General features: G+C 38.5%; 1 protein-coding gene across 3 annotated transcripts in view; it reads left to right on the forward strand.

The window, feature by feature from the left end:
- The window catches only part of LOC111152752 (nuclear factor of activated T-cells 3), a 133,136-nt gene that overhangs the window by 51,372 nt on the left and 53,928 nt on the right, over positions 1-27,836 (forward strand). For all 3 annotated transcript variants that reach the window (XM_022511351.1, XM_022511353.1, XM_022511352.1), the window contains exons 4-6: positions 15,589-15,788; positions 23,696-23,868; positions 26,796-26,936. In XM_022511351.1, coding sequence (XP_022367059.1) covers positions 15,589-15,788; positions 23,696-23,868; positions 26,796-26,936 — 514 coding nt within the window. The remainder of the gene's footprint in view (positions 1-15,588; positions 15,789-23,695; positions 23,869-26,795; positions 26,937-27,836) is intronic.

The following is a 27,836-nucleotide window of genomic DNA, read 5'->3' on the forward strand; positions in this document are numbered from 1 at the left end:
CTCGGGTGCACGTGCCCCTTTGGATCACTACGTTTGTATCTTTAGGGTAAATACCCAGTAGTGCGATTGCTGGGTCGTAGGGTAGCTCTATTTTCAACTTTTTGAGGAACCTCCATACTGTTTTCCAGAGTGGCTGTACCAGCTTGCATTCCCACCAACAGTGTAGGAGGGTTCCCCTTACTCTGCATCCTCGCCAGCATCTGTCATTCCCTGACTTGTTAATTTTAGCCATTCTGACTGGTGTGAGGTGGTATCTCATTGAGGTTTTGATTTTTATTTCCCTGATGTCGAGTGATACGGAGCACTTTTTCATGTGTCTGTTGACCATCTGGATGTCTTCTTTGCAGAAAAGTCTGTTCATGTCCTCTGCCCATTTCTTGATTGGATTATTTGTTCTTCCGGTGTTGAGTTTGATAAGTTCTTTATAGATTTTGGATACTAGCCCTTTATCCGATATGTCGTTTGCAAATACCTTCTCCCATTCTCTCAGTTTTCTTTTGGTTTTATTAACTGTTTCCTTTGCTGTGCAAAAGCTTTTGATCTTGATGAAGTCCCAATAGTTTGTTTTTGCCCTTGCTTCTCTTGCCTTTGGCGATGTTTCTAGGAAGAAGTTGCTGCAGCTGAGGTTGAAGAGGTTGCTGCCTGTGTTCTCCTCAAGGATTTTGATGGATTCCTTTCTCACATTGAGGTCCTTTATCCATTTTGAGTCTATTTTCATGTGTGGTGTAAGGAAATGGTCCAGTTTCATTTTTCTGCATGTGGCTGTCCAATTTTCCCAACACTATTTGTTGAAGAGACTGTCTTTTTTCCATTGGACGTTCTTTCCTGCTTTGTTGAAGATTAGTTGACCATAGAGTTGAGGGTCTATTTCTGGGCTCTCTATTCTGTTCCATTGATCTATGTGTCTGTTTTTGTGAGTCTGGCTTCTTTTATTCAACATTATGACTGTGAGAATCATCCATTGGGGGGAAGGGTGTTCTTTTTCTTTAATGTGTAGTATTCCATTGCATGAATTTGCTGTGATTTCTTTATCTGTCATCCTATTCATAGACATTTGGTTTGTGTTCACTTTTGGAGTATTATGAATAAAGCTGCTATGTTCTTTTTTCTCTTCCTTTTTTTTGCATATCTTTTTAATTTTAATTCCAGTGTAGTTAACATGCAGTATTATATTAGTTTCAGGTATACTATACATTTTTTTTTCTTTTTTAAAGATTTTATTTATTTGACAGAGTGAGCAAGAGAGAGAGAGAAAGCACAAGCAAGGGGAGGGAGAGGGAAAAGCATACTTCCCCATTGAACAGGGAGCCCAACATAGGGCTTGATCCCAGGACCTAGAGATCACGTCCTGAGCTGAAGTTGGACGCTTTAACCGACTGAGGTACCCAGGTGGCCCACTACGCCTATCTTCTAATAGACAAAGCCTTCACTTTTTTTGGTATATGTCCAAGAGTGGAATTGCTGCTGTTTCAAAGTACCTGTACCAATTTCTACTCCTAACTAGCCACATATGAAGGTTTCAGTTACTGTACATCCTCACCCATACCAGTTCTTGTTTGCTGGTAATTTTTAACCATTCCAGTGGAGTTCTAGGGGAATCATAGTGGTTTTAATTTGTGGTTCCTAATGACCAATGATGTAGAACATCTTTTCATGTATTTGTCAGTTATTTGGCTGTCCTCGTTTGTCAGGTGCCTGTTCACATCTCTTGACCAGTTTTTAAATTAACTCTTTTTCTTATTGATTTATAGGAGTTAATATTTTGAATAGAAGTTTTTTGTCAGATATGTGTTGCAAATAAAATTTTTTCTCGTGTTTTGGTTGCATTTTCACTTTCTTAGTTGTGTGTTTTGATGAATGAAAAATTTTTAGTCAAGTCCAAGCTGCTAATCTTCTTTTTTCATGGATAGTGCATTTATTTATTTATTTATTTATGATTACCCTCTTGATAATATTGATGCCTCTAGTCCATGAATATGGTCTATCCTTCCATTTATTTAGGTATTATTTAATTCCTTCTTGCAGTGTTTTGTAGTTTTCAAAGTAGAAATCTTGTACATCTTTTGTTATTTCCAGTGTTGAGTGTTTTTCTGTTTCTAGAATACAGAAATGTAATTAATTTTTTCATGTTGACTTTATATTTCTTGACCTAATAGTTTATTTTAGCTTCTTTTGGATTTTCTAAGCAGTCAAGTCAGCTTTGAGTAATGAGTTTTACTTCTTTCTTTCTAATTTTTATACCTTTTTCCCCCAAAATTTTTATTGTGGTAAAATACACGTAAAATTTACCATCTTAATTATTTTTACACATACAGTTTAGTGTATTAAATACATTCATAACGTTGTACAGCCTTGACTACCGTCCATTTCCAGAGCTCTTTTTTTTTAAAAGATTATTATTTATTTGACAGAGAGAGAGAGAGAGAGAGAGAGAATCACAAGTAGGCAGAGAGGCAGGCAGAGAGAGAGGGAGAAGCAGGCTCCCTGCTCGGAGGGGCTCTATCCCAAGACCCTGAGATCATGACCTGAGCCGAAGGCAGACGCTTAACCCACTGAGCCACCTAGGCACCCCATCCAGAGCTCTTTTTATCTTTAAACTGAAATTCTATACCCCATTCTCCCTCCAGGCACTGGAAACCAGCATTCTACCTTTTGTCTCTATGATGTTGACAACTCTAAATACCTCATATAAGTAGAATCATACAATATTCATCTTTTTCTGATAGGCTTACTTCAGTTAGCATAATGTCCTCAAGGTTGATCCATGCTGTAACATATATCAGAATTTCCTTCATTTTAGGGCTGCATAAGATATCATTGTATATACAATGTCCCTTGTCCATTTCTTCCACATTTTAGTCATTGTGAATAACATAGGTGTGAACATGGATGTGCACATCTTTTTGAGACCCTGCTTTCAATTCTTTTGGGTATATACCAAGAAGTGGAATTGCTGGATCATGCAATAATTCTACTTTTAATTTTTTTTAAGATTTTATTTTATTTTTCAAAGATCTTATTTACTGTGGCGCCTGGGTGGCTCAGTGGGTTAAGCCGCTGCCTTCGGCTCAGGTCGTGATCTCAGAGTCCTGGGATCGAGCCCCGCATCGGGTTCTCTGCTCAGCAGGGAGCCTGCTTCCTCCTCTCTCTCTGCCTGCCTCTCTGCCTGCTTGTGATCTCTCTGTCAAATAAATAAATAAAATCTTTAAAAAAAAATTAAAAAAAAAAGATCTTATTTACTTATTGATAGAGGGAGAGATAGTGAAAGAGGAACCACAAGCAGAGGGAGTGAGAGAGGGAGAAGCAGTTTCCGCACTGAGCAGGGAGCCTGATGCAGGGCTTGATCTCAGGACCCAGACACTTAACGACTGAGCCACAGGCACCCCAAGATTTTATTTATTTGTCAGAAAGAGAGAATGCCTGCATAAGCAGGGGGACTGGCAGGGAGAGGGAGAAGCAGGCTCCCCACTGAGCGAGGACCCTAATGTGAAACTCCATCCAAAATTAACCAAAATTAGAAATTGAGTTCTTTTGTTGCATTAACAGCATTTCAAGACTTGGTAGGCATGTGGCTAATGACTTAATGACTACATTGTCTTTTTTTTTTTTTAGGGAAGGAGGGAAGGAGGGGGAGGAGAGAGAAAAGGGGCAGAGGGAGAAGGAGAGAGAGAATCTTAAGCAGGCTCCATGACCAGTGCAGAAGCCTGACACACGGCTTGCTTTCACAACCCTGAGATCATGACCTAAGACAAAATCAAGAGTCAGATGCTTAACCAACCGAAACACCCAGGAGCCCCTACATTGTCTTTTAACAAATGATGTTGGAGAATTGGACATCCATAGGCCATCCATTTATTTTTCATTAAGAAAATAAATCTGAACCTAAACATCACATTTACACAAGAATTGATTCCACATAAGTCAGGAATTTTTTAAAAATGCAGATGTAGAAGATGTTTATCATTGCAGAAAGTTTTGAGCAATGGTGGTTTGATAGCCAGTGAACAGGAAGAGGTTGAAGATTGCAAATGTAAAGGGGTAGCAAAAGGGAGTTCCTTTTTGGTGATGATGGAAGAGTTCCTTATCTTGACTGTGATGTTGGTCATGTGAATCTACACATGGGATAAAATTGCATAAAGCTACACATACATTTTATTATACAGTGACAGTTGTTTTAAGGCACAGATATTTTGTATTTTTAAAATTTGAAAGTGCAGGGATGCCTGGGTGGCTCAGTTGGTTGGGCAGCTGCCTTCGGCTCAGGTCATGATCCTGGCATCCAGGGATCAAGTCCTGCGTCGGGCTCCTTGCTCAGCAGGGAGCCTGCTTCTCTCTCTGTCTCTGCCTGTGCTCGTGCTATCTCTCTCTCTCTCTCTCTGACAAATAAATAAATAAAATCTTAAAAAAAAATTTTTTTTGAGAGTGCATGCACAAGTTGGGGGGAGGGCAGAGGGAGAGACTCCCCACCGGGCATGACGCCTGATGCAGGCCAGTCCCAGGACCTGAAGATCATGACCTGAGCCAAAGACAGACGCTTAACCAGCTGAGCCATCCAGACCCCAAGGCATAGATATTTTGAATCTTTTCTCAAAAATTATTGAAATTTTAAAAATGGGGATTGTTAGGGCACTTGGGTGACTCAGGTGGGTGGCATCCGACTCTTGGTTTTGCCTTGGGTCATGATCTTACAGTCATGGTATCGAGCCCCACTTTGGGGTCCACACTCTGCACAGTCTTCCTGAGGTTCTCACTCTCCTTCTTCTGCCCCTCCCCCCTCTTGCTTGCTTTCTCTTTCTGAAGTAAATAAATAAATCTTAAAAAATTAAAATAAAAATACAGAATTTTTTCATTTTTAGACTTTCTATTTCATCATACACTGAGATCCTTTCCCTGGTGATGATTTTTTTATATGATGTTATATGTACATTTTCACTTTGAGGCAATTTATATTATGGAAATTTAATTTTGTATTTTTAGTATCTCTACGATGTGTTCTCATGTTTCTGATATGTTCAGATTCCCTCCCCCCAAGTAATTTAGCAGAACTGATAATAGAATTGCTCTTATTGAAGCTGCTCTTGTTTGTCCTATAGTGACCTTCAGGCTTTAACACTCCAGCTTTAGTTAAATTAAGCAGGCACAGACCTTTGCTATGGAAACGATACAGAAACATAACAAATAGCTTGGCTTAGTTTTTTCTCCAAAGCAGAGGGTGGCCTGAAGAGAGGTATACTTATTCTAGATGAAAGTTTTTAGAGAGTAATGTTAGCAGCAATAATTTGATTATGGCCTATAACATAATGCTCCTCTGAAAATGAAATGGGAAGGCAGCCTAATTTATTTGATGGTCCTTTAAAATCCCTAAGGTACATAGAAGAAACCCTGTTTTTCATATGCTATATAATACATATGCTTGGAGCAGATGCTGGCTGAAGCATGTGTTATGAAATATATTCCCTTTGAAATCTTATATGCATGATTACCTTCCCGCATCACTGGTTTATTTTACTATCGAAGTATAAAGGACAGGTGGCTTATGTCTTTGCCAAGCTGGTATTAATGTGAGTCATCTAATATGACTAGGATACTTTGGTATATAGTACTTACTGGTACGTTATGTGATATTTGGGTAGCTTAATAGATAGCAATAAAATTTTTATTTGTATTTTCTATTTTAGACTCCCAACTACTCTGTTTAGAACAACCTGCTTCAGTGACTATTATTATTATTTAAATAATTCTGTTGACTAACCCCGCGTGTTATTTTGCTTCACCAAATTGTACTGTCTTACTCCAAAGTTCATTCATTTAGCAATGGTTGAACATCTGTAACGTGCTAGGTACTGTACTGTGCTCTGGAGATAACAGGATGGACCCTGTCCCTTGCACAGTACTTAGAGGCAAGGGTAAAGTTGGTATTTCTTCCTCTACTAGATGAATAGTTGGTTCCATAGAATAATTTGTTCAGTTTGGATTAAACATGAAAGAGCAACAGGTATAGCAGAAAGGAATAGATAATCACTTATTAGCTATGGGTTTCCAATTTCTTCTTTAGTTATTAATTTACTTAGGGTTTTTTTTATTGTGATCATGTTGGCATTTTATTTTTTATGGATTATTTTCAGTTAAAGCTATATAAAATTTATTATTCTACAAAAATATATGAAAAGAAATCACAACTGAAAATACTGAGGGGTGCCTGGCTGCTCAGTCAGTGTAGTTTGCAACTCCCCACCCCCCCTTTTTTTAGAGAGGGGGTGAGAGAGTACACATGCACGTGCACATGCGGGGGAGGGGAAGACCGAGAGGGATTTTGAGAATCTCAAGCAGAAACCCCACCGAGCCCAGAGCCTGGCACAGGGCTCAGTCCCACGACCCTGAGATAGTGATCTGAGCCAAAATCAAGAGTCTGATACTTAACTGACTGAGCCCCACAGGTGCCCCAGAGTGTGCAACTCTTAATCTTGGGGTTGTAGGTTTGAGTCCTACGTTGGGTGTAGAGATTACTTTAAAATAAAATCTTAGAATATTGATAGATTTCTTGACTATATAAATACAGAAAACTGCAGCTTCCAGTTAAATATAGTAAATAGCACACATGTGTTTTACTTTCATTAGAACTTAGGCAGCTGCAACTTAAGCCTGTTGGACAGAGAGAACGAATCAATAACAAACAACTCTTTTTACACCAAAGAACCCTGGAAAGACTCAGGAATTTGAGGCAGTGAGTGTCTCTGAAAGTGGGATGCAAGGTGGAGCTGACAGCAAAAGGATTGTTTGAAAGTCTGCAGAAGTAGTTAGAGTTCCCGGATTTTTCTCTTATGTGGCATAGCCATGTAATAACCACTGTCTTACCCTGTGAGAATATTGCAGATTTACTCTTCAGAGGGAATAAAATAAAGATTCTAGGTTCTAGAATTACTGAAGGCAGAGCTTGAGGATCTGTACAGAAAATGGAGTGGAGGCATAATGAAAGTCTGCATACTAAATAGGGAGACTGCTGACCCCTTTCTTAACTCCCAAAATGCTTAGAATAAGTTTATGTTCCCTAGACAGAAAATTGGAAGATTTGCTTTTAGACAGATATGTCAAAAAAAAAAAAAACCTATGTGCCTCTTGACTTACAGATATTCTAGACTAATGATCATACCCAACTCCACTTTATTTTAAACGGATATTTTGTAATATAAGTTTATTAACCTGAAATGGAAATGCAAAGATTATTTAATCAACTTGCTTGTACAAATTTAGAATATAAAAATAATGCTATAATATTACGAGGAAATAAATGTACAAAACTAAATTATAACAAAATAGTTGTGTTTCAAAATGAAAAAGCTTGGTATTGACTGTAGAAGACAATGAAGTAGTTAGGTATTTTTACCTGCAGTATCACTGCAAGTGTTCTAGATACAAAAGCAGGTATATTGATTATCAACCTAAATTTCATTAACAAGTGGCATTACTGGCAATAACGTGATTTTCTGAAATGATGAACTCTTACTAAAGTTTTCTTCAGTTTATATGGTAGGCACATTCATTAAACATTCATGTGTTAAAACTGCAGTTTTGGGGTGCCTGGGTGGCTCAGTCGGTTAAGCATCTACCTTTGGCTCAGGATCGAGCTCCGCGTTAGGCTCCTTGCTCGGCTGAGAACCTGCTTCTCCCTCTCATTCTGCCACTCCCCATGCTTGTGCTTTCCCTCTCTCACTCTGAGACAAAGAAATAAAACCTTAAAAAAAATGCAATTTTTTGGTATTTATATATACTAGGGAGTTGGATTCTAAGTTCATAAACTTTTCTATACACGTAAATGTTTGCAGGACATTCTGAAGTTCTGTGCAATATCGACGGGTTCTGTGCTTGAAAGAACTGCTTATCCCATGCATTGATAGGAATTTCAGTCTCTGGCCCCTTGTCATAAAATGCCCATAGTGTACCTCACTCTGCTTGTTGCGATGCTCATTCATTTATATATTGTCTGTGACTGTTTTTATGCAATGATGGCAGAGCAGTTAAGATAGAGAACATAGGTGGTACTCTCATCACCTCACCATCACTTTGCTCAGGATGTTGCAAATCTTAAAACTCAATAGTGTCTCAAGTCCTCAGAGTATGGCTGTACTGGAACTTTTACAATGCATACTTCTGTCAAAACAAAAGAAAAATGGATTTCAAAGGTCATCCTTTTAAGGCACAGTGGACTGTATTATTTTATTGTCAAAATAGATAGCAAAGCATTGTGTTTATCATTCAGTCAATGTTAAGGTTGGTCTAAAAGGTTGTATAGGGTCGCCCCGGTGGCTTGGTGGGTTGAGCCTCTGCCCTCAGCTCAGGTCGTGTTCTCAGGGTCCTGGGATTGAGCCCCACATTGGACTCTCTGCTCAGCGGGGAGCCTGCTTCTTCCTCTCTCTCTGCCTGCCTCTCTACTTGTGATCTCTCTCTCTCTCTGTCAAATAAATAAAATTTTAAAAATAATAATAAATGGGGGGCGCCTGGGTGGCTCAGTCGGTTAAGCCTCTGCCTTCAGCTCAGGTCATGATCTCAGGGTCTGGGATCAAGCCCCACATCGGGCTCTCTGCTCAGCAGGGAGCCTGCTTCTCCCTCTCTCTCTGCCTGCCTCTCTGCCTACTTGTGATCTCTCTGTCAAATAAATAAATACATAAAAATATTTTTTAAAAAAATAATAATAATAAATAAATAAAAGGATGTACATCTTATATAGTCTCACATTTCCATCTATCTGTGTCACTGTTACTTTGAATACACCATGACAAACAGTGAAAACATTACCTCCTTTGTCTCCAAAACTGTTCTAAATCTAAATAAAGTGACTTCTTCACTTTACTTGCTAGTGATACCACCATTCTATTGGATTCTGAATCTCAGAACTTTTTTTAAAAGATTTTATTTATGAGAGTGAGTGTGTGCACGAGGAGGAGGGAGGGGCAGAGGGAGAGGACAAGGGAGAAACAGACTTCTCACTGAGCAGGGAGCCCAACATGTGGCTTGATCCCAGGACCCTGGGATCTTGACTTGAGCTGAAGGCACATACTTCACTGACTGAGCCACCCAGGCGCCCCTGAATCTCAGAACTTCTAACTTCTTTTTTCCTTTCTTTCATTCTATATATAGTCAGTTAGAAAAATCTCTATAGGGAAGGTATTGCATTCATCCCTGTTTCTATTTTGTTTATGTTTTTACTTCCATTCTAATTTAAATTTTTAGTACACATGATGTTAGTACTTAGTGTGTTGGCCTCTTAGCTGATTTCCATGATTCTGTCTTTTCCTTCCTTCAGAGAGCCTTCATTGATTTTTATCATATTCTTCCCAACATCCTTTTTATTATAAATAAATTTCTGCCTTTTAAAGTCTTCACTAATTTCTTTAAATAAAATCTTAAAAAAAAAAAATAAAATTCAGGGGCTCCTGGGTGGTTCAGTGGGTTAAGCCTCTGCCTTCGGCTCAGGTCATGATCTCAGGGTCCTGGGATTGAGCCCCGCATCGGGCTCTCTGCTCAGCGGGGAGCCTGCTTCCCCATCTCTCTGCCTTCCTCTCTGCCTACTTGCGATTTCTCTCTCTCTGTGTCAAATAATTAAATAAAATCTTTAAAATTAAATTAAAAAGTCTTCACTAATTTCTTAAAGTTTAATACATGCCACTTTGTTCTTTATTTTGTTGTCATCTATATAGTATTGGCTGAAGCAATGATATTCAATACGGATATTTCCATAATGGATCTTCAGTTAAAAGAGGAAGGGGTAGAGGTAGAAGACAAAGTTTCTGCCTTTTTGGAACTTAAAAGATACTGAGGAAAACAGATAATAAATCTATAACACACTTTGTAAAAAAAAGATTTATTTGCAAGAGAGAGAAAGAGAGAGAGCAAGCACACACACATGCCTAGTGAGGGGCGGAGCTGAGGGAGAGGAAGGGAGAGAATCTCAAGCAGACTCCCTGTAGAGCTGGGAGTCTGACCTGGGGCTTGATCTCAAAACCCTGAGATCATGACCTGAGCAGAAATCAAGAGTCACATACTTAACCAACTGAGCCACCCAGGTGCTCCTATAACATACTTTTTGTAGTGATCTATACTATGAAAAATAAAAAAAAGGGAAGGGGACAGTGATATGGTATTTTAGGTAGGGTGGTCTTCTCTGAGGAGCTGACCTTTGAGTATGGAACTGAAGGAGTGAGGTAATATGAAGATCAGAGGAAAGAATGTTCCAGAGTGATAAAGTATGAAATATGAAAGCCTTGAGGTTAGGAATAAGCATGGGTTTCGTCAAGCAATAAGGCCAGGATGGTTAGAGCAGACTGTGGAAGGGAAAAGAGTAAGAGAAGGTAAAGCAACAAGTTAGCCAGGGCTCAAATCACATAGGCCTTATAAATCACCACAGGGCATTTGGATTTAGTTGAGTGTTGGAAGGAAGCCATTAGAGAGTTCTGAGCAGGGCATGAAATTATCTAGTTAAAGTTTGTTCTGTCTCCTGACAGCAAATAGCCTGTATGGGAGCAAGAGCAAGAACAAGGAGAATAGTTATAAGGCTATTGCAATGGTCCAGGCTTTAATTGCTTCTCTATAAATGTTACAGCCCTGAAAACCATCCTAGGTCAATTATATTACCCCAGAATAGGCAGAAATCTTCATGTCCTTTCCTGGGCTAGAGGATAATCAATTATGATGTGGCTTAGTTACAAATTCCACTATAGGGACGCCTGGGTGGCTCAGTGGGTTAAGCCGCTGCCTTCGGCTCGGGTCATGATCCTAGGGTCCTGGGATCGAGTCCCGTGTCGGGCTCCTTGCTCAGCAGGGAGCCTGCCTCTCTCTCTGCCTCTGCCTGCCTCTCTGCCTGCTTGTGTGCTTTCTCTCTCTCTCTCAAAAAAAAAAAAAAAAAAAAAAGAAAAAAAGAAATTCCACTATAGATTCATGAATGGACAAGCAGGGGGAGTGAAGTGTTCACCTGAAAGACCTCATATTAGACTAGAACTCCTACATACTCGAATTCTGACTACATTACATACCTAGAAACACGGATATAGACTGGTAGCTAGTATTTATCACTGCCTACATGACAACACTGTATTAGGCATTTTATATTTGATATGATGTATCAGGATAATTTATAAACCATAGTACAGAAAGAGAGGAGAATTTTTCTTAAAAGGTATTATAAAATCTCTGGCTTCAAGCTACGTGGTCTGGAACACTGTCCAGCCATCCAACCCAGTACTGCTATAGTGAAGACATCACTGACACTGTGACTCATGACCATAACTTGTTGTGGCAGTGCTAGGGACTGAGTGCTGGAAACTCCACTGCTGCCTTGAAGAGCTGGACACCTCCTCCAGTATGTGTATTGAAAAATAGACTTTATGCAACCTACATTATTATGTCTTTCCCTTGCTGGTTTAATGGATTAAAGCAGCCATGGAACAAATCTTTCTCCCAGTTGGTGGCTAAAAGTAGGAGTGGAGATTACTGAGACACATCTTTCTGAAACTTGTAAGACCACCAAGTATGAGGAAACTACTATCTCAAAGCAGGGGAATCAGACTAAGGCTGCAGCAAAGCCCAGACACAGCTTAAGAATTTGTTACCTGACAGGGCGCCTGGGTGGCTCAGTGGGTTAAAGCCTCTGCCTTCGGCTCGGGTCATGATCCCAGGGTCCTGGGATCGAGCCCCGCATCGGGCTCTCTGCTCCGTGGGGAGCCTGCTTCTGCTTCCTCCTCTCTCTCTGCCTGCCTCTCTGCCTACTTGTGATCTCTGTCTGTCAAATAAATAAATAAAATCTTTAAAAAAAAAAAAAAAGAATTTGTTACCTGACAAAAGAAATAGCATGCTTTTTTCTGGAGGTAAATACTTTCCTACTTGAGTCTCTAGAAGTCTCTTGAATACAAAATGTTCAGGATATGTTCAGCAATACACACACAAAAAAGAAAGTGTGACCCACAATAAAAAGAAAAGCAGTTGGTAAGAGCAGGCCCAGACATGGTCTAGATCTCTCTCCATCTGTGTTGGAGTTATCAGAAAGAGTCTTTAATAATAGCCATGATAAAATGCTGAACCATCTAGTAGAAAACGTAAGCTACATATGTAAAGAGATGGAGGGATTTCAGTAGAGATATGAAAAAAAAATTTAATTGAATGGATAAGGACAAAGATACAGTATTTCTATTTCTATTTCTAATATAAACAAAAATTCTTAACTAAAAACTAACAAACCATAACCAACAGCACAGTAAAGGGATCATACATCATTGCCAAGTGGAATTTATCCCAAAAATGCAAAAGGTGGCCCAACACAGGAAAATCAGTTGATATGATACACCACATTTAGCAGAAGGGATAAAAAATACATGATCATTTCAGTTGACACAGAAAAGGCATCTGACAAAATTTAATAGCCTTTCATTTAACCCCCCCTACACACACACACAAACTGGGAAAGGGGGAAAATTCCTTACCATGAAAGGTCATTTATGAAAAGCCCACAGCTAAAATCATACTTAATTAATGGTAAAAGCCTGAAAGCTTTCTCCTTAAGATTAGGAAGAAGGATGCTTACTTTCACCACTGCTATTCAGCATTTGTGTTGGGAATTCTAGCCAGAACTATTAGACAATATAAGAAATAGAAGGCATTTGAATTGGAAAGGAAGAGGTAAGACTGTCTCTATTCATAGATGATATGTTCCTGTACATAGAAAATCTAAAATCATCCACAAGAAGACTACAGAGCTAGTATATACAGCACTTCCGAGTGGAAGATCAGCATATGCTCAGCATTTGTGTCTCTCTGTACCACTGAAGAGGAAATTTAAAAAGCGATTCCATTTACAGTAACATCTAAAGGAATTAAATACTTAGGAATGAACTGAACCAAGGAGGTGTCAAAATATGTACACTGAAAACTGTAAAATATTGCTGAAAGAAAAATGTAGATGGAAATATAAAAATAAAATTTAAGCATATGTAAAATAAAAATAGATATCCGTGTTTATAGATAGGAAGCCTTAACATTATTAAGCCATCAGTACTGCCCAAAGCACTCTATAGATTCAGTGCTATACTTAGACCAAAATTCCAACTGCCTTTTTTGCTGAATGGAAAAGCATATTTTTAGATTCATATGGAACTGCGAAAGGTCTCAAATAGGCAAAACAGTCCTGAAAAAGAGTTGGAGGACTTACTTTCCTGACTTGTAACTTACTACGAAACTATAGTATTTCAAACACTGTGGTACTGGCATAAAAACAGACCAATGAAATAGAAGACAAAGCCCCAAAATAAGCCCTTAACATATTTGGTCAGTTCATTTTCTGTAGGATGCCAGGACTATTCAGTGGGGGAAGGGACAATCTTTTCAACAAATGGTGCTGGGAAAACTGGATATCTGCATGCAAAATAATGTAGTTGATCCCCTACCTTACATCATATACAAAAATAAACTCAAAATAGATCAAGGACCTAAATGTGAGACCTAAAGCTATAAAACTCTTAGAAGGAACCATTGGGGGAAGCCTTCTTTTTTTTTTTTTTTTTTTTTTTTTAAAGATTTTTTTTATTTATTTGACAGAGAGAGATCACAAGTAGACGGAGAGGCAGGCAGAGAGAGAGAGAGAGAGAGAGGGAAGCAGGTTCCCTGCTGAGCAGAGAGCCCGATATGGGACTCGATCCCAGGACCCTGAGATCATGACCTGAGCCGAAGGCAGCGGATTAACCCACTGAGCCACCCAGGCGCCCCGGGGGAAGCCTTCTTGACGTTGGATTTGGAAATGGTTTCTCAAGTATGTCACCAAAAGTATAAGCAGCAAAAGACAAAACAGATAAATTGGACTCCATCAAATTTAAAAACTTTCACGTATCAAAGGACACACTACTAAGAAAGTGAAAAAAACTACAGAATGAGAGAGAATATTTGTAAATCATGTATCTGCAAGGGATTAATTCAGATTGTATAAAGAACCCCCAACTCAAAAACATCAAAACAAAAACAGAGATACACCCAAATGTACCCCCAAAGAATGTTGAATTTTTGGTTTTTTGTTTAAGCAGTCACTTAACTTGGTTGGAGTCAACCTGTAAAACGTGTCTCTCTGTGGTTGGTGGCAGCTCATAATCTCATTTCAGTTATGTTAGCCTTACATTCCTTGGGATCTGACATGTTCATAGGTGGTTCCCAGGTCAACCAAACGATTGGGCAAAGTTTATATATATAATTTGGAGCTTCCCTTCTCCGGCTGTCTCCTTTCTGGGATTTCCCTCTTATTCTCCAGGAGCTGTGGTTGTGCTGTTCTTCAGGCCCTTCAGACTTTAGATTTTCTTCCTTTTTTTTTTTTTTTTTAAGATTTTATTAATTTTATTTGAGAGAGAAGGAGAACACGAGTGGGGGGAAGAGCAGAGGGAAAGGCAGGTTCCCCACAGAGCAGGGACCCCCGACGTGCGGCTCTATCCCAGGACCTGAGCTGAAGACAGACTACTTAATGGACTGAGCCACCCAGGCGCCCCAGACTAGATTTTCTGTAGGAGTTTCAGCCACTTTGTAAGGCATGGGCTCTGGCCTTCTCTCAGGTTAAAAGCCTTTCAAACAGGAAACACACTTTTCCTTACTCTCTTCTTACATGTGTCAGTTTGCTTCCAGAATATGCTTATGTTGGTTACCCTCCATGCTTTCAAGTCATTCTTTATGTTCCAGTTTTTATTTATTTGACAGAGAGAGAGAGATCACAAGGAGGCAGAGAGGCAGGCAGAGAGAGAGGGGGAAGCAGGCTCCCCGCTGAGCAGAGAACCCGATGTGGGGCTCGATCCCAGGACCCTGAGATCATGACCTGAGCTGAAGGCAGAGGCTTAACCCACTGAGCCACCCAGGCACCCTATGTACCAGTTTTTAATTGTTATCTGCATGATGATGGGTCATACTAATGCTATTCAGCCATCAGATTGGATAGGGGAGTCTCCCTAAGTACCAAATGTATACTTCTTTAGGCTCTGTTTCCTTTATTTCCCTCCTTCTTTGTGCCACTTTTTTTTTTTTTTTTTTTTTTTAACCCCCAGCACCTCCTGGTCCTCGCTCTGTACACTTATCTTCATCTCAACAATAGAGAATGTCAGGTAGCCCAGCCTGTTAAGTCAGTTGAAATTTTAAGTTAGTAACGTATCTAATAGGCTTTTTGAGATTCTGCTAAAACAAACTGTCTCTGATTTTAATAGCCTCTTAGAGGAGCTTCCTACACACCAAAGTCTTTTAAGTCTGATCTAGACGGTTCATGTTGCCTGACAAAGAGAATCATCATTCCTTTTGGTTCTTTATAGCATTCTGTAAGAAGACTTTGTAAAATTTTTATTGTTCTAGATATTTATACAGGAAAAAGCCCTCATCCCTTTGTAACATATTCTAACATTTTATAACTCATAAACTTCTGAAATGTGGAAGATTGTTCACTTATTTTTCTTACTGTTATCTTTTTGAAATAACATTTTCTGTATCAATAATATGTTACAAATATAACAGACTTACTCTTCTAAGCTTATTGTAAATACATGGATAATGAATTGTATTTTTCCATTTGTTCTTCCTAATTAGCTCCTGGGCTATAATGAAAAGCCGATAAATCTACAGATGTTTATTGGAACAGCAGATGACCGATATTTACGACCCCATGCATTTTACCAGGTGCATCGAATCACTGGGAAGACTGTTGCTACTGCAAGTCAAGAGATAATAATTGCCAGCACAAAGGTTCTGGAAATTCCCCTTCTTCCTGAAAACAATATGTCAGCCAGGTACCTTGAAACATACCTCAAAATGGACAGTTCTTTTTTTTTTTCTTTTTTTTCTTTTTTCCCTAAAACAACTTTCAGAAAAAAACGTATTTCTTTTTATAGTACAGAAATAAAGTATTCATTGTTCTAAATTAACTGAATAAGATTATATAAATAATCATAGTATATTTTCTAAGATTGGTAGCAAATTTCCAGAAAAGAAATTCAGTTCACCATAAGTTTATGAACCATCTAGGACCAGCCAAGCATTATATTAAACGATAGAGAAAAATATATATGGACTTTTTTCAAGTTGCTCACAGTCTAATAGGATAGACAGTAATAATTGCAATACAGTTATTATAATTGTTAAATTTCCTTAAGGAAAACTTTGACCATATCTCCAGGTGTCCTGTTTGACTTATTTCCAAACAAAATGAGGTAGCTAGCTTCTGAATGAGAATGCTTTAGAGTTTTGTTCAAGTTAGGATTATATGCAGTTTATTATATGTTAGATTGTATGTTAGAAAATGAGTGGCTTAAACACTAGACATTTAGTTTGTTATGCCACAACAGAAATACACAGGCATTTTAGGAATAGCACAACGTCTCTATAAGTCATTGGTGCTCCAAACTCTTTGTATTTTTTCTTCTCTGCTATTTTAACATGTGGCTTCTATCCCCAAGATACAGAATGGCTACTAGAGCTCTAGCCATCACAACTGTAGTCCCAGAAGGAATAAGGAGGAAGGGTAAATGAAAACTTCCATCTGAGTTAGCCTCTTTTTTATGTTATGTTGTGTCATGTTATGTTATATTATTTATATATATATATTTTAAGTAAGCTCTTTGCCCTGTGTGGGGCGTGAAATCACAACCCTGAGACCAAGAATCACGTGCTTTACTGAGCCAGCCAGGCGCCCCCTGAATTTGCCTCTTTGAAGAGCTTGTCACAGGGGAGCCTGGGTGGCTCGGATGGTTAAGTGTCTGCCATTGGCTCAGGTCATGAACCTGGGTTCCTGGGATTGAGCCCCACATCAGTCTCCCTGGTTGGCTGGGGGCCTGCTTCTCCTCTCCTACTGCTCCACCTGCTTGTGCTGTCTCTCATGCTCTCTCTGTGTCAAACCAATAAATAAATGTTATTTTAAAAATAAATAAAAAAATAATAAAGACTTGTCGCAGAAACCTACCCAACACATCTCATTGTTCATCCTTGTATATAGGAACATCTGGGATTTTTTGTTTTGTTTTCTTTCTACTTGAGTACATTGCTGTCTCTAACAATGAGAGAAAAGGGGGGAAAGGAAATTTAGTACGCAACTTTTAATTGGTCACAACTAGGCATTTTAAAGTTACAGTGAGGTTTGTTACATAGATTGTTTCAAACTACGGTATAGACCTTTCTTAAAATGACAGTAACATCCATTCCAGGTTATTGCGAAAACACATACATAAAATAAGATTTTGGTCTCTTGCTCTCTTCCTTTAAATTTATACTTAAATAACTTTTTGGGTAAGCTGCATATACCCCTGAAGGCATACCAATTTGTGATATAATTCTATTATTAGAAAATAAGAATTGCCGGGCACTGTGTGGCTGAGTTGGTTAAGCATCTGCCTTCAGCTCATGTCATGGTCCCTGGGTCCTGGGATCGAGTCCTGCATTGGGACTGCTCCTTGGGGAACCTGCTTCTCCCTCTGCCTCTACCTCCCCTCTCTCTCTTCTCATGAATAAATAAAGAAAATCTTAAAAAAAAAAAAAAAAAAGAACTGTCTTAAGAAATAATCAGTTAGGGGCGCCTGGGTGGCTCAGTGGGTTAAGCCTCTGCCTTCAGCTCAGGTCATGATCTCAGGGTCCCGGGATCGAGCCCCGCATTGGGCTCTCTGCTCGGCGGGGAGTCTGCTTCCCCCTCTTCCTCTGCCTGCCTCTCTGCCTACTTGTGATCTCTGTCTGCCAAATAAATTAAAAAAAAAAAGAAAAAGAAATAATCAGTTATTATGGCTCAGTTGGTGAAGCATCCAACTCTTGATTTTCGGCACATTGGGTTTAGTAAGGAGTCTGCTTATCCCTCTCCCTCCTCCTTTGCCCCTCCCTGTACACACATTCTTTCTGTCTAAAATAAATAAATAAAATCTTTATTTTTAAAAAAAAGGAAGAAAAAAGAGGAAAAAAGAAAGAACTTAACTTGTTAACTTTTTTCCCTATTACTAGAAAATTACCTATTACTAGAAAAGACAAGTTAATATAAATTGAAATAAAACCTACTTTGTTTACATGGATGGTACTCCATAACCCAACCCAGTTCTCTGCCTCCAAGCATCCTATTTGACCCATTTTCAAATAAGAAGTGGCTAACCACTGAATGAGAATGCGTGCATGTGAGCTTCTTCCCTTTTACTCTAGGATCTTACTTTTTCATTTAGCATCAAAAGCATATGAATATACAGTTGTAATAGCTGCAGAGATGAATTTAAAACTCAGTTGAACCATCTTTTTTCTAAGAACTCAAAAAATTGATCCCTAGAAGATAGTTTGCAGGCCATGTTTCCATTCGTTCTTCTGGATATTAAAAGCACTGGACTTAAATCAAGTTCAATAGAAAGTCACCAGAAGCTTCTTAAACTTCTTAACTTTGTTTTGTTTTGTATTTTTTTTTTAAGATTTTTTTTTTTTATTTGATAGAGAGGGAGCACTAGCAGGAGGAGCAGAGGGAGAGGAGAAACAGGCTCCCTGCTGAGCAAAGAGCCCAATGTGGGGCTCGATCCCAGGACCCCGGGATCATGACCTGACCTGAAGTCGGACGCTTAACCGTCTGAGCCACCCAAGCACCCCATACTTCTTAACTTTGTCTGAAGGATATAATAAGAAATATCCATATGAATAATTTCATAATCTGAAAAACCACTGTTAAAGATATTAGCTTTTAAGTTGGTCATTATTACATATATACATATACACAGAATCTTTTCAAGTTAAAGGGAGAAAGCTGGTATTTCCTGATGGCATGGTAGGTTTTGCTTTACCAGACAAGGAGAGACATACAAAAACTTACCACATTTATTTTTTGCCTTGTTCTCCGGAAGTTCACAGTCAAGTTCAGTTATAGTAATTATAGTAATTTGTATAACCCTAAATTTGGAATATATTTATTTCCTGTTCCTTCCGTTGAAAGCTTTTTTTTGTTTGTTTTCCTTGACCTAATTTGTATTTATGTTGTAAAATGCCTCACCCTTTCTAAAAATAATGTGTAAATCAATAAACAAAAAAGAGTACACACGTTTCTAAAATTTTCAAGAAATTGGGAAAGCTTCACATATCAATTAATGTGAGAAAATCAGCTAAACATACCTCATCTTATCCTTTTCCCATCTACTAGTATATGGAACAGGCTGTAGTCATGACTCCTGTCCCTTCCCCAAGAGGATATGGCATATGTTGCCTGCTTGGATCAGACCAGAAAGCAAAAGCTGCCGAAATACTATTGTTACTAGTTACAGCTAGTGCCCTCATCGCACCCTGTCAGGTACACCCCTGAACTTTCTCTAGCCATTCTATTCACCCTGGCCTGTTAGATTAGGGACAGGAATTCTGTAAGAAGGCTTGTGGCAACATTGTGTGTGTCCAGAAAAGGGTTGAATAAGAAGCAACTAGGAGGGGTACCTGGGTGGCTTAATTGGTGAATCATCTGAGTCTTTTGATTTCAGCGCAGATTGTGATCTCAGGGTTGTGAAATTGAGCCCGGATTCAGGCTTCACACTCAGCAGGGTGTCTACTTGAGATTCTCTCTCTCCCTCTTCCTCTGCCCCTGCTTTCTCTGCTTGTGCTCACTCGCTCTCTCAAATAAATAAATCTTAAAAAACAACAAAAAGCAACTAAGAAGTTACACAAACCTAAGGAAACTTCTTCACTGTATCTTAGCTAATAGAGCAGCTGATGAATGAGCCTGTTTTACCTAGCAACTAATTATAAGGATAAGCTACAGTTATTGAATGTAGTATAGTGTCAGATAATGGTAGATAAATAATTTGTGCATGACAAGACCATCATTGTTCAAAATAATTTATGTGTAAGTAAGTTGTAGGTATGTGTTAAATGACTCTTATTCTCTAAAAACACTTAGGTGGGGAAAGCTTGGCAGATACTCCCCTTGTTTTGCCTACTGTCCCCCAGGCGTGGTCATTTCAGTCCTAATTTATTTTGAATGTGTAAGACTCTTTATTTAAGACCATTATACTAACTCATTTCTGTAAGCACCCTACAAGATACTTTAAATATAAGATGCCAGTATTCATTGCCTTATCCTACTCAAAACTCCTCCCTGTTTTTAAAACTAGATGAATATGGATATGGCGGTATTATACTCTGACCTAAAATATAGTTATATATTGGGGGTACCTGGGTAGCTCAATTGGTTAAGCCTCCGACTCTTGATTTCTGCTCAGGTCATGATCTCAGGGTGGTGAGATCAAACCCCGTGTTCGTCTCCACCCTAGGAGGTATTCTGCTTCTCTCTTCCTTCTCCCTCTGCCCCCTCCCCTGGCTTGTTTCTCTCTCTCTCTCAAATAAATGAATAAATCTTAAAAAGGAGGGGGCACCTGGGTGATCAGTCAGTTAGGCATCTATCTGCCTTTAGCTCAGGTCGTGATCCCAGGGTTCTGGGTTGGAGTCCCACTCTCAGCAGGGAGTCTGCTTCTCTCTCTGCCTCTGCCCTTTTCCCCCTTCCTTACCCCCGCCCCTTGTGCTATCTTGCATGCTCTCTCTCAGGTAAATAAATAAAATCTTTTAAAAAATTGAAAAGTAAATTTTTTTCTTTAAGATAAAAAATAAGGAGCTCCTGGGTGGTTCAGTCAGTTAAGTGTCTGCCTTCCAAAAGGGTCGTGGTCCCAGGGTCCACGTTGGACCCCCCCCCCCCCCCCGTTGGACTCTCTGCTCAGCAAGAAGCCTGCTTCTCCCTCTCACTGCAGCTCGCCCTGCTTGTACTTTCTCTCTCTGTGTCAAGTGGGTAAATAAAATCTTAAAAAAAATCTTAAGGGCGCCTGGGTGGTTCAGTGGGTTAAGCCTGTCTTGGGATCAGGTCATGGTCTCAGGGTCCTGAGATTGAGCCCCGCATCGGGCTCTCTGCTCAGCAGGGAGCCTGCTTCCCCCTCTTTCTCTGCCTGCCTCTCTGCCTACTTGTGATCTCTTTCTCTCTGTCAAATAAATAAATAAAATCTTTAAGAAAAAAAGATAAAAAATAAAATATAGTCATACTTGTAAACAAAATTAATAGTTATTTTTATTCCTCTGTGTGGTTTTCTTGTTGGTCCAGTCTTTTCCTGCATTTTGTAGCCAGAGGTATATTGTGGGGTTGTTGTTCTTTTTTTTTTTTTTTTTTTAAGATTTTATTTATTTATTTGAAAGAGAGAGCAAGCACAGGTAGGGGAATCAGTAGAGAGAAAAGCTGTCTCCGCACTGAGCAGAGAGCCCGACGTGGGGGTCCATCCCACGACCCTGGGATCATGACTTGAGCTGAAGGCAGATGCTTATCCGACTGAACCACCAGGTGCCCCGTGTAGCCAGAGTTTTAAGATTGTCATTTCTGATGCTCATTCTATATCTTCTCTTAGAAACAGCTCTCTGCTAAAATACCTTCCCTTGGTTCATCTAAGTGTCTCAGGTCAGTAGAGCATGTGACTCTTGATTTCAGTGTTGTGAGTTTGAGCCCTATGATGGGGGTAGAGTTTAAAATAAAACAGTACATACATATATTTATATAAAATACCTTTCCTCAAAACTCAGTAAAATGGATAATCTCTGGTATTTCTCTCCTCTTAATGACTTACATTGGCATGTTAAGATGAATAATCACAGGGTGCCTGAGTGGCTCAGTTGTTAAGCATATGCCTTTGGCTCAGGTCATGATCCTAACGTTCTGGGATCAAGCCCCACACTGGGGCTTCTCCCTTTCCAGCTCCCCTGTGCTTGTGTTCCCTCTCACTATCTCTATTTGTCATAAATAAATAAAATCTTTAACAAAACAAAAAAAGATGAATATTAACTACCTCATACAATTTGATCAATACTGGTTGAGCTAAAGTGCAGGTGTTCAATATTAGTTAAATATAATTCATTATCCTTAAATGGCAAATACTTATTTTCAAAAGTGTTTCCTTTTTTTGGAATTTCTTCTGTGTCTTTCTGTTCATGAAAATATTCATCCTTTTGAGATTCTTTCTCGTGCTTTATTCCTTCTTATTTTGAGAACCTAGTTCTTTAATACTTCTTGTCCTCACAGCAACTGCTGCAGGCTCAGGGCAATGAGCACCAGAGTTGGGACTGTTGGTAGATAAAGCAAAAGGACGATGACAAGCATTACCACAAGAGAGAGTAAACTTTAACTAGAATGTTGATTATTTAAGTTACCTGTTTGCTTTCTTCTTTAAATATGTGAATAAGGGGCACCTGGGTGGCTCAGTCGTAAGCATCTGCTGAGAGAAGAACCATAAAAACTTAGTGTGTTTATGCTACAGCTTTATTTATAACAGCAAAATACTGGAAACCCCGTTAAAGCACTGATGAAATCAATTCTGATATAGTTACATGTAGGTACCAACATGGGAAAAGGTCCTAGTAAAAAAAAAGTAAGGAGCAGGGACGCTTGGGTGGCTCAGTTGTTAAGCATTTCCATTTGGCTTGGGTCATGATCCCAGGGTCCTGAGATCGAGCCCTGCATCTGGCTTCCTGCTCAGTGGGAAGCCTGCTTCTCCCTCTCCCACTCCCCCTGCTTGTGTTCCCTCTCTTGCCAAGTGTCTCTGTCATGCAAATAAATAAAACAAAAAAAAAAATGTGAATACAAACATATCTTGTAGGCACTATTGTTTCCTATGGTGATTGTGAGTTAAGCAGCCGTACAAGTAATAAATTTTGAAGATAATGAAATGTTAGACCTTAAATACCAAAACGTTAATTTTATATGTGCATACTTTAGAAATGAATCTTAGAATCTTAATCTGATGGATTGTTTTTACTAATTAACATAGCACTAGAAAAGTCTAAATATGCTATTAATGACTGATTTGTAGTCCTACAAGTGAATCTTTTCTCGCCTGGTTACTTTTATAGAATTTAACCATCTTTTTACTTTGTATTTCACTTACCTAGTTTAGTAAAACAAACCACTCTAATAATTTCATGGCTCAAAGTAATAACTGTTCATTATTTTCATGATTCTTAAGGTTGGCTGGACTCAGCTGGTCCATTCATGTGGTGGCAGCTGGGATCACTTATGCCCCTGAATTCAGCTGGAAGCTCATCTGTGTTTCGAACATCCAAGATGGTTGGATGTGGCTGGAATAGTTGAAGATTGTCTTGGCCTTTCTTTCCAGTTTGCCAACTGGACTTCATGGTGGCTCAGGGCTCTAAGAGAGGAAAAGTGGAAGTTATGAGGCTTAAATGGTGGGCCCAGGACTTAACCCTCATAACTTCCACTGTATTAATTGGTTACATTCTGTTTGTCGAAGCAAATCATAAGACCAGCTTTCAAAGGGAGTACCTAGGTATTCCACCTCTTGATGGGAGAAGTGGCATGCAGGTACAAGAATGGGCAAGAATTATTAACAGCCATCTTTTTAGATAATCTACCATGCTTACCATTATATGTTTGTCATTGATAATATTTTTAATCTCAAAATTGACATAGGAGAAAATAGCAGTCATACTTTTTTTTTTTTTTAAGTGGACTCCATGTCAAGGTGGGCTTGAGCTCATGACCCTGAGCTGAGATGAAGAGTCAGACACTTAACCAACTGAGCCACTGCGGCACTCCATGCATTTTTCTTTTTTGACCTGATTTTAGGTAGTGATAGTTCTTCCCTGTTAGGTTGAGCTAAGTTGTTGAGGACCACTAAATATCAGTAAGCAAGTAAAATTTGTCTATTTTTCTCCCTAGTATTGACTGTGCAGGTATTTTGAAACTCCGCAATTCAGATATAGAACTTCGAAAAGGAGAAACTGATATTGGCAGAAAAAATACTAGAGTACGACTCGTGTTCCGTGTGCACATCCCACAGCCCAATGGAAAAGTCCTTTCTCTGCAGACAGCTTCCATACCTGTTGAGTGCTGTAAGTGAGCTTGTGATGTTTTCAGATTTTGTTTATAATAAGCCATTTTCTGTTTTGTTTATAATGTAATATTATAAAAAAGTATAAATTGAGGCACAGAGATTAGATATCTAATGTGATTTTTTTGTATGGAAACAAGCTGCTTGTTTAGGTGGGAGGAGTGCTGATTTTGGAGTTAGGAAATGGGTTCTCATGATAATTTGACCATAGGTAACTGTGCCTATAATTGTGCCTATAAACAAATTCTCTTGACCACAGTTTTCTTATCTATAAGAAAAGAAGATGGGCTTGATGACATCGAGAACCAGTTGAAGCTATGGTTCTGATACTAAGTATCCCTTGGTCACCCTTGTTTAATTAAAATGTGAGCCTTCTTTTAAAAAAAAAAATGTGAGCCTTCTTGTTGGAAGATGCCTATCTCTGCAAGCTGATGTCTCAGCTAAATAAAGACTTTTAGGAGTTTATTTTTTGGTTCTTTTGCTTTATCATTAATCTATCTACATCCGATTGAGAAAATGAATTCTTCCCCCCCACCCCCCAGTTTACAAAGGCAAGAAATGAGAATAGGCCCTGGAACTTGGTGCCTACTCAAGCTCTGGAGAACTGTGAACCTCTGGCAGGTTAGCTGGTAGGACTGGAGTTTTGAGACTGCTATTTAGATGTTTATGGCATAGACTTAGAAGTGTTCTAATTCCATGTCTTAATTTTGTGTAGGAGGAAACAGGCACAAGTATCTGAAGTACTCCTTCAAGCTTATTTGCTTGCTGGTGAGAGCTGTGCCTAGAACACAGGTTTTCCTAGTGCTCTTTCAGTTTTACCATTTTATTTCTGTCAAACACATGCATTCCTGATTTGGGATCAAACCTACTGCCCATTACCTATCAAACCTATTACCTTTCTGTGCTCCTTTTTGCTGTTTGTTGAATTGCACTACTACTTTGTTATTTCCCAGTTGGCTTTGGGAATCACTGAGCAAATCCATGGTAATAGATTCACTGTAGAAGTAGTTTTGTATTAATTTTAATAGACAATACAGGTATATGCTACAGAATTAAAAAAATACAGAGTGAAAACAAATTTCCAGGTCAACTCTTTCCGCTTCTTAGAAGCAGCTGTCATTGCCATTGTTCTTATTGTCATCCCAGACTAGTCTGTGCCAATATAAGCGCATGTGCCTCTATATTTTAGCAAAGTTCAATTATTTAAGTTGATAGAGTAATTCGAATTTTTGAGATGAAGTTATTATAAAATGATTTTCTATTTTTTCTTTAAGTTTATTAAATTAATATGTGATTATTGTTGCAAATATAGAAATGCAGAATGGTGCAAAGAGTAGTATGGAAATCTTTTGTAATACCACTGCCCTGAAGTAGTCACTATTAACCATTTTTTAAAATTTTCTTTTTTTTCATATATATATGAAAGAGATACATATATCTTTTAGTTGAATGTACTCGCTTATTATGCCTTTGCCATTTGTTGAACACAATTTTGCTGTTTCTTTGAATGTACCTGCGGTGGCTAGTTTCCACCATAAATATCTAAAACTTGAAATAGTCTGCATCTTAGGCCAGCCAGTGCTTGTTTTCATTTCCCTTCTCTTTGAGCCATTTGGAACATAAGTATTTTCTGAGGTCTAAGTTAGTGCTCAGTACTTTCCAAGTTGTAGTTGATCCTAAATCCCAGACCCATCTCCTATGCAAAGGGTCTGTTTTAACATTCTCTTTGAGTGGGGCAGTGATCCCAATTCACATACATTTTGTGGCTTGGTATTAAATACTTGGGAGAGCCAAGAGCCATAGTGAACTGGCTATGTGTGCTTCCTAAAGGTATTCAAGTTTAAATTTCTTTAAAATGTTCTAGCCAAACAAAACATAGCTGACCCTCAAAGCCACCAATTTTCCACCCACGAAATAGAACTAAAAGTAGACCAGTTTTCCAGCTGTGAAGAAGAGCACATAATTCATCCTTTTTATTTGTTTTAATCCAGAGAAACCTAATTAGGCATTTGGCAAGAAGAAACCTTACAGAACCTAAGCAGTCAGAAGAAGTATAATCTGTAGCTTAAAGCTCAGACAGTTAAAAAAACAAAGAAAGAAAAGAAAACTCAAATAGAATCTCACAAAATATAACAATTTGAAATCAGTCAATATCAGAGAAAGGTGACCAAGGTCACTGTTTATAAAAGTTGGTAATTTAAAGACTGGCCTTAAGAAAAGGCCAGTCTTTCCTTAAAGACTTTTCTTAAAGACTGGCATTAAGAAAAACTATGTTTCACATACCCTGGCAAGAAAGAATGCAGTGCACTGTAGAAACATTTACTTCCACTTTTTAAAATTCAGTGTGTACTTCATGTATGCTTCAGTTATTTAGAAAATTGCCCAGAATGGAATCCTGTTGTCACAGTGATGACCTGTATATTTTCTTGCGGAAAGAGCTAATTTTTTTCCTTTAGAAACTTGTCTTCTTTTAATTGTATGCAATATAATTACATACGTTTGCATTGATTTGCTTTATATAGTTACATTAGATTTATCAGTTTTAGTGCTCGCTTCGCCAGCACATATACTAAGATTTATCAGTTTTAATAGTTGTATGGAAAAAATGTATTGAAGACAAGCTAAAAGGAGAAAAGTGGATGAAATTAATGTTTTGAAGTCAATATGAAGTTGTAGACATTGACTAATTTTTCTTTGGTTGGTTTCTTTATAGTTGTAAGAAAATTCTTTAGAAAGAACACAAATCTAATAAATCTATTTTCTTTTCTAAATAATAGTGGATATTGCTACCATTGTCTCAGACTTTAAAAGCCCAGAGTTTGCTTCTCTTTATTTTTATTGTATAGCTTGAATTTATCATTTACGTATGGAATATTTTAAACTAATATTTTGTTTCTTCTTAACTCGTAAAAAAAAAAAAACAAACAGCTCAGCGGTCTGCTCAAGAACTTCCTCATATTGAGAAGTACAGTATCAACAGTTGTTCTGTAAATGGAGGTCATGAAATGATTGTGACTGGATCTAATTTTCTTCCAGAATCCAAAATCATTTTTCTTGAAAAAGGACAAGGTAAGTAAGATTTAGTTGATTGACCTCAAAATAAGGGGTAGAAGGGATAAAATAAATTATTCAGATGTTTCACTAACATTAATCACCAAATAGTTTTCCTAAAGCTACAGACATCATTTACACAGACTTTTTTTTTGTAAGCCATACATTTCTTAAATTTTCACATAAATGTTGAATTCTTATTAAGGATGTTTCAAAAGCAGTATTTCTACTCCTTTGTATAAATATACTACTCAAGAGAATTGACAGTATGTTGCACAGAAACGAAAATTTCAGCCACATTATTCATAATAGCCAAAATGGGAACAACCCAAATGATCGTAACGGTTATGTGGATAAACAAACTGGGGCCTATCCATATAATGGGATATTAATCAGCCATAAAAAAGAATAAAGTACTGATTCATAACACACCACGAATGAACCTTAAAAACATGCTAAGTGAAAGGAGTCAGCACACAATGTCCCAAGTCAGCAATCCATAAAGACAGAAAGTAGATTAGTGGTTGCCACTGGAGGGAGGGGAATGACTGTTAATGGGCATGGGGTTTCTGGAATTAGGTAGTGATGGTGGTTGTAGAGCCCTGCGAACATACTAAAAACCTCTCAATGTTATACTTTAAAAGGGTGAATTTTATGCATTTTATATAGGAATATATAAATTATGTCATTTTCAGAAATGTAGAAGGATCCTGTGACTATCGGGATGTTTGATTTAGCCCTTCTTGAGCATATTTAAAACAGTTTTCCATTAAGCTCCTGGAGGATAGGGACTACCTCTACAAAGAAACAAAAAACCAGTACCTCCCCCATCTCACACAGTGTCCCAGGAACCTGCGGGGTGGTGGAGGTGCACGAAAAAACAAAACAGTTTCCATCAATTATTCCTTCTGATTTTTT

Source organism: Enhydra lutris, unplaced genomic scaffold (genome assembly GCF_002288905.1).
Source record: "Enhydra lutris kenyoni isolate GAN:26980312 unplaced genomic scaffold, ASM228890v2 scaffoldscaffold30, whole genome shotgun sequence".
In the NCBI taxonomy this organism is placed as follows: domain Eukaryota; kingdom Metazoa; phylum Chordata; class Mammalia; order Carnivora; family Mustelidae; genus Enhydra; species Enhydra lutris.